The sequence below is a fragment of the Eucalyptus grandis genome, chromosome 7 (genome assembly GCF_016545825.1).
Source record: "Eucalyptus grandis isolate ANBG69807.140 chromosome 7, ASM1654582v1, whole genome shotgun sequence".
In the NCBI taxonomy this organism is placed as follows: domain Eukaryota; kingdom Viridiplantae; phylum Streptophyta; class Magnoliopsida; order Myrtales; family Myrtaceae; genus Eucalyptus; species Eucalyptus grandis.
In genome coordinates, this window is record NC_052618.1 from 26,779,667 (window position 1) to 26,787,213 (window position 7,547).

The 7,547-nt window shown below is 43.7% G+C and overlaps 1 protein-coding gene across 1 annotated transcript; it reads right to left on the reverse strand.

Annotated features, from left to right (window-relative positions):
• Nucleotides 1-1,450: 1,450 nt before the first annotated feature.
• Nucleotides 1,451-6,446, reverse strand: LOC104453197 (bZIP transcription factor TRAB1). Its single transcript, XM_010067717.3, is given in 6 exon segments — nucleotides 1,451-1,900; nucleotides 2,522-2,551; nucleotides 2,655-2,726; nucleotides 3,362-3,663; nucleotides 3,666-4,533; nucleotides 6,268-6,446. Coding segments are annotated over 5 exon segments (1,275 nt in total). The 5' UTR covers nucleotides 4,462-4,533; nucleotides 6,268-6,446; the 3' UTR covers nucleotides 1,451-1,825.
• Nucleotides 6,447-7,547: the final 1,101 nt, after the last annotated feature.

The following is a 7,547-nucleotide window of genomic DNA, read 5'->3' on the forward strand; positions in this document are numbered from 1 at the left end:
TTATTTTAAAAATTAATTTTTAATTATTTTTATTTTTATTTTAAAGAATATAATATTTGTTTTTCTTTTTCTTTTTCTTTTTCTTCTTTCTTCTTTCTTCTTCTTCTTCTTTGGTCAGCCGCCGGCCACGACGACTGCCGGCGGCCGGCCACAGGCGAGCCTCGAGCTCGCCCAGCTCGCCGACGCCGGCGAGCTCGAGGCTCGCCAGATCCGGCGAGCTCGAGTCTCACCAGATCCGGCGAGCTCGAGCTCGCCCGACGCCGGCGAGCTCGAGTCTTGCCAGATCGGCGAGGCTCCAGATCCGGCGAGCTCGAGGCTCGCCGGCGTCGGGCGAGCTCGAGCTCGCCCCTCGCCGGACGTTGGCGAGGCCTCCGCCTCGCCAAATATGGCGAGCTCGAGCCTGGCCGGCGTCAGGCGAGCTCGAGCTCGCCCCTCGCCGGATCTGGCGAGCTCGAGGCTCGCCGGCGTCGGGCGAGCTCGAGCTCGCCCCTCGCCGGATCTGGCGAGGCTCGAGCCCTCGCCGGGCGTCGGCAAGGCCTCCGCCTCGCCAGATCTGGCGAGCTCGAGGCTCGCTGGCGTCGGGCGAGCTCGAGCTCGCCCCTCGCCGGATCTGGCGAGCTCGAGGCTCGCCCCTCGCCGGATCTGGCGAGGCTCGAGCCTCGCCGGGCGTCGGCAAGGCCTCCGCCTCGCCAGATCCGACGAGCTCGAGCTCGCCCGACGCCGCTCGCCGCCGGCGAGCTCGAGGCTCGCTTGGCCGGTCGCCGGCCATCGCCGTGCCGGCGACCGGAGGAAGAAGAAAGAAAAAAAGAAGGAAGAAAAAAATGGAAAGAAAAAAGAAATAAAAATAAAAATAAAAATAATTATAATTTCGGTTTTTATAAAAAAAATTATAAAGTTAAAGAGATGAGAGAGATGATGAAGTTTTGAGTGAAAATAAATGAGTTATTTTTAATGGGTTGATAAATGGGTCATAAATGGGTTAGCTCTCTAACCCATTTAAAACCCATATATTTTAGTCTTGACCCATTAAAATTCATTATTGATGCTTTATGAAAAAAAGCTTGACCCATTAATGACCCATTTAACCATAAATGGGTCAATAAATGGGTTGCACAACCCATTTAACACCTCTATACATACCCAATTTTTTTGTTTGACTCACCATATGCATGCATAGGTTGTCTCCTCTTTGCATGAATTATCCACAGTAAAGAAATGACAAATAAATTCAGTTTGTTTTTAGCATAGGGTTATCTTTCTACGCTTTTCTTTTTGGTGGGTAAATGAGCACTGTATGTTAAGACTGATTTGCTCAACCAGTCAAGCTCCATAATCGCTTCTGAATTGATGGTCAACATCATTATGAGTGCGATTGTCAACATCATTATGAGTGGATTCGCAACTTAGTATCATCATGGATGGTTCGAAAGCAAACCTGAGGACAATGAAAGGGGGCTGTAAGAACATCAAACCTAAAGATGTTTTGTTTCATGACTTAAGATCATCCTATGATACAGATATGATGCATCTTCTTGTGAACTCTCTAGTGGCCAAAACACTGACTGGTTGGTGCTATTCACCCGACAGACAGAGCGCGCTAATCCAAAAGAGTTCCACATCTCTCTAGACATCGAACTAAGTATGGTTCACAACTTATTTACAAACGTTCATCCCTTCTTGCCGATCTATAGATACAGCTACCTAATCTCTGCATAATCTTTCTTTAAAGAGCACGATCAGATTATAAGATGTACATCCCAACACTGGAGTTGTCAACATGTCCAACACCCTGCACTCGAACATCTATGTTCAATCTCAAGGCAGTCTACCACGGGCCTGTCAGCGTCCTCCTCAAGCAGATTCTTTTACCTCCCCATTGCCGGTTCACTTTCTCTACGATCTGCACAAGTTGCCAAAACACGGAAACGAACCAATTAGGAATAGATAGATCCCATAGACAAGATATGTTGCAGACTCATATGACGTTTTTTCTATTTAAATTAGTAAAATGTACAACCGGACAAATTCTTTGAATCCAATTAACATAATGATTGTCTGTTTCATTTCTAGAAGAAAGAGAGATCCATCATTGCTTTATGGAGATTATTATGGAGAGTTCAACTCCTCAGTAGTCGCTTTCAACTGACAGTCACTTTCATATCGCTTTACTTTTGAAGATTCTAGTGTTGGCATAAATTGTGTTCTCCAACAGAGAAGGGCTATAGTCAAAGCAAGCAGGACAGATCCACTAGAGGATGTTCTAGATACTGGAAGGAATATTAATTTCAGATGGAATCTTTCAAGGACGACATGATAGCAACATATCATGTAGGAGCTCGAAGGAGCACTTGCAGGGAAAGGAACGTTGTGGAGAGCACTATTAGTTGCCGACCACATCGAGATGGTACAAGCAAAAGAATTTACACCGAAGAGAGTAAACCCTTTAGGTCATTTCTCTGTTTATGTACTGAAATTGATCATGAAACTTGAAGTTCAAGTTGACTATAAAGATTGAACGCACCTGACTCTTTTGCATTTCCATCAACTCATCCTGCATCAATACACCAGAAGAGAACAAAAAAACGAATGAATTAAGACATTGAATCAATAAAACTTCTTCAGTGTGGCAGCAACATAGTAACTTGATTAGGTACCTGTTTCCTCTGTAATTCTTGATTAAGTTCTTTGAGTTTTTGAATTTCAGCTTCAAGTTCCAAAGTATAGGCCTGCAAGTATTCCACACCCAATAAGATGACGTTTCCAATTTTTCCAAGTAACAAATATTAAATTTTGAAACTGCCACTGCCAGGGATCAAATCCTCGACCCTATTGGGAAAACAGTGTTCAATTCAGGCCTCCACATTCTTAAGTGTGTCCTCTGCTTCAACACTGCTTTAGCAGATGCACGGTCCGTTCTGTTGACATTATATTGCCTTGACTTTAGCAGGTCGAATACCTTACTTATTTCCATTATGTAGCTAACTAGTGACCTCCAGAATGGGGCAACCCAGTGTGACAATATTTTGCTGACCATAGCACAAAACAAACATCGTGATTTAAAGAAAAGGAAAAAAAAAAAACTTTCAGAGGACATAAAGTGGGTAACAAGAGTCCTTCAAGAGTTGCTTTCAGTTTATTCAGAAATCGAACTTTATCTACCATTTTTCATGACAACTGAGTTATTTGATGACATGAAGTAACAGCCATCAAGAGCCAATTTAATATCAAAGAAAACCGCATATGAAAAAAAATCCCCTACGTGAGTTTCAGGTACCATCAGAAAACAATACATTAACAACAAGAACAGGAAAATGTAGTAGCAATAGCAGCACGAAAAGAGTTATTGCAGCAGTGTATTGACCTGTTTTCGAGCTCGAGAACGAGCAGCTGACTCCCTATTCTTTATCATTCTCCTCTGCCTTCTCTCGACGACTTTCTCCAGAGCACCGCCAGATTTTCTTCCCCGGCCAAATGGATAAGGAACTGGTGAGAGTGAAGACGAATCCATCGTGTTCCTAGAGATTACATCCGGAGATATATGGTTAGCAGGAGATACTGTCTGAAGAGCAACTCCCCTAGTGTCTAACCCAGTCATGCCAACTCCAGTCTGCAGCCCACCACCTTGAGCTAAGGAACTTTTGATGGATGCATCTGTCATCCCATTACCCCTCTTAACCCTAAACCAGGCATCTGGGAATTATTTGCTATACTTACTGAAGAGGCAAAAGGCATTGTTGCTGGCTTGGGGAGGAGGGGCAGATCATGCTGTTGCTGAAGCTGCTGCTGGTTGGATCTAATACTGCCAACATTGAATGCTAAATTAGGATGCTGACCAGGTATTGATTTACTGTTCTCGGAAATCTGATTCATAACAAATCCATTGTTCTGGCTCGGATGTTGAAAGTTTAGACCCAAACCAGTACTAGTACTCATCAGAGAAAAATCACTGACAAACCCACTGTTGTTGGGTCTTCCGACCTCTTGAGCATCTTCTCTTACAACTCCTGCTCTGAGTAAGAACTCCTCCAAGGTCATCTCTCCCAGAGTAGGTTGCTTCTGCGGCATATTGAATCCTCCACCCCTGTTCCCATCCTTAGCAACAGTACTCTCTTTGAGCAGGTCTTTCCAAACTTCATCAACTGTTTTTTGACTAAGAGTACGTGGCAGCGTCAACGACCCTTGTCTCTGTATATTACCCCCTGGAACACTGCCATCCCCTGTACCTGTGGTAGACGTCATTGCCTGGGTCTCTTCAGCCGTCCAAATATTTTTCAGAAGTTCATCCATGTTCATCGACCCAAAATCCTTTCCAAGCCCACCCCATGTGTTTTGAAACTCATCAAAAGTCAAAGCATATATTGATGGCTGCCGAGTTAAAGAGTGATTTCCGTGTGATTTCCCAGCTACTCCTTCAGCTTGCGATGCATCGGTTATGCCTTTGAAATTAAATTGAGAAGCCATCTTTCTCCAAAAGATTGGTCACAGGAAGAATCCTTCTCAATAACCTAATTTCAGTCCCCTCTCTTCAGATTTCTAGTGTTCAATGTCCATCAAATCAAGTGTCAATGAGTATGGAAGAATATAGAAGACCAAATTATAGTTCAACTGTACGGAGAACAAATAACTCAAATCTCAGTAGACTCCTAAGTAAATTTAAAACAATAGAAATTTTTAATGTATTTCTGCACTAGTGGGAACCCATTGATGAAAACAGGTAGCACTCTATCAAACCTGAAGCCTGTCACTGTTAAAACTAATGGAAATCCAGCTGTTTGTGTACCAGAGCTGTCTACATTTGCTGGTCGAGTAAAAAGTAATTTACACAAGCTTAAGTTACTATAGATTCCTGTTTAAGGCATTTACAAGCATGGAAGAATTTCTCAAAAAATCATCTCACAAGGCACACAATTAATGCCTTGAATTGGCAATTGAATAGATCTGTGTTATAAAAATATGCTTGCAAGTCAATATTTCCCAGTTGGTGTAGGATGGAAACTGGTTCAGTTGATCAATCTCCAGACTGTCATGAACCCCAGCCATTACAGCCCAACAACCTCAAGGAGGAATTATCAGTGTTGAACCGTGTTAAACACCAGGGGATCCTGCTGGTGGGGTGCAAGCATTTCTGACATACTAACTCCTCCAAGTTGTTGCAAAAATGATTTAATCCGATCTTCCATATCCCTAATTAGTGGTTTGTTGGCTTCCATGATTCACAAGTTCGACCGATCTCATACCAATTCATAGTGAACTAAAATAATCTACAGTAAGAGGAGCAGAGAATCAATCGCTCATAACTTGATTTCCTAAATAACTAAGATGCACTGCTAATGAAACATCATCCATCATATGTTCCTTCCTGGGCATGGGCTCTACTGGCTTGTGTCACGACACAGACAAAGTTTCACACAAGGGACATGGAATGCTTCTGGGTTTGGCTTTTTGCAGTAACGGGTCTGCATATTCAGGGATCTTGGCAGTGTACTGGATCTGCAGAAACTCATCTGACCAAAGCCGTTACTTCAAATTCTTGAACTGAGGTCAACTAATCTCAAATCTCATAAAAAAAAAATGAAAATGAAAATGAAAAAAGAAGAACATATGAATTCATAAGAAGTTTCCAGATTGAAATAGACTCTGAAGAATCGGCTGACATGACGTCCGGACAAAGCATCCAGAAGATGCAGATCAGAAGAGAATAATAACAACAACTTTTTCTCCCATCGGAAGAAAAAGAAAAGCAACTTTTTTGCACACAAGTTGACGAACGACGACCCATTGAATTGAACCGACAACAGCATTTCAAATCGCAAAACGACCTCGCAAAGCGCGATGAACGACACCCTCCCTCCCCCTCACTCCCCTCTCTCTCTCTCTCTCTCTCTCCCTCTCCCTCTCTCAGAAGATCCAGAGCATCATCATCCCCACCTCCCAACTTCAGAGCTAAAAACCGCAACACCAACGCGAACCCAGAGAACCAAAGATCGCCAGACGGCCGCTTAAAGTCCCAACCGAGCTCTTCCCCCCAAGGACCCAAGAACCCACCAGCCCGAAAAAGAGCAAATCCAACAGTGAATCTCTCAACCGCCAAGAACCCAAAAAAGGAAACGGAAGCAGAGAGCAACCAGTCAAAACTCGCGGACCCAAAAAGGGACGAGAAAACAAAAAAATGGAAAGAAACAAGAAAAACCCAAGAAAATACGTATAACCCACGACCCAGAATACGGAAAAATACGAAACGCTGACAAAGATGAACGGAAAAATTACCTCCTTTTTTTGTCGGGGGACGAGAGATATATACAGGGCGAGAGAAGGAGAGACGACGCGAGGGGGGAGCGGCGGCGGAGTCGTCGTCGTGTCGACACGGAGGGGAAAGCTGCAGGCGGCCGCACTGCGGTGGTCTCGACAAGTGTCTGCCCCGAGACACGAATCGCCATTTAAGGAGGAGCTTCGGGCCGCGAATTTGGTCGCATCTTGTTCGGTTTTTTTCTTTAAAATTTTTTTTTTTTTAGAAACAATTTTGGAAATTTTTCATTTGTTGTTGGGGTGGGGGTGGGGCCCGGGGTTTTGGTTGTTGATATGATATTGCTATTTTAATCGACCAGGGAAGGGATTGCGCCGCGGGGATCGCGCAACGTGGACCAATGGGAGGGGGCGACGCGACGTCTGGCCAATGGGGGGCGAGACGTGGGTGGAGTGAGGGCCGTCGGATATCTCTTTCCGACAAGTGATTGGATGGCGATGAGTGGGGGCTGTCGGGGAATGGTACGGTGAGGGGTATTTTTTGGTTTTTTTAATTTTTCTTAATTTTTTTTTGTCGGGTTTGGTTGTGCGCCTTCTCTGTGGTGGTGGGGGGGAAACGGGGAGTGCGCGTGCGCAAGAGATGGGATTAGTCCACCGGTCCCCCTATAATTCCTCGGTTTTTCTTCCTTTTTTTTTTTTTTTCTTTCCAAAGACTTTTCCACCTTACTATTATTTTTCCTAAAATGGAAAATTCGTAAAAGTCACTCAAGCTTTCCATTTTTTTTTTGTCGTGTTGCTACCTTTTGACATTATACGCCTCCTGCATTTTAAGATAACATTTTTTATGTGTCCAGCGGACCACGCGGTTTGGGGACTTGGTTTGATTTTGAATCGACTTGAGACTGAGTTCGAGAGGACGTCTTGAGGGAGCGGAATGGTTTGGAGTTCACGAGGACATGAGTCGGACTCCCTATTTCGGAAGTTTGAATTAGGGATGATCGGTTTGCATGTAATATTCAAAATTTTGTGTGTCGGGTAATAATATTTAGGTTGTAAAGTTAACTACCTTTTAGCTTGGGATTTGGATTGGCACGTAGAAAATATTGTGAGTTGTTCATTTTATGAGGCGTGGAAAACATGGAAAATAATTTTCCACGATCATAATTGTATCTAGTCTGATGTGTTGGACTTAAACTGATAGTTGTTGACATATATTTTGATGGTGTAGAGTTACGCTAATTAATTTACAGCTATGTTAGTTATTGATGGAGATGGACATTCTTCGAATTGTATGCTTAATGATT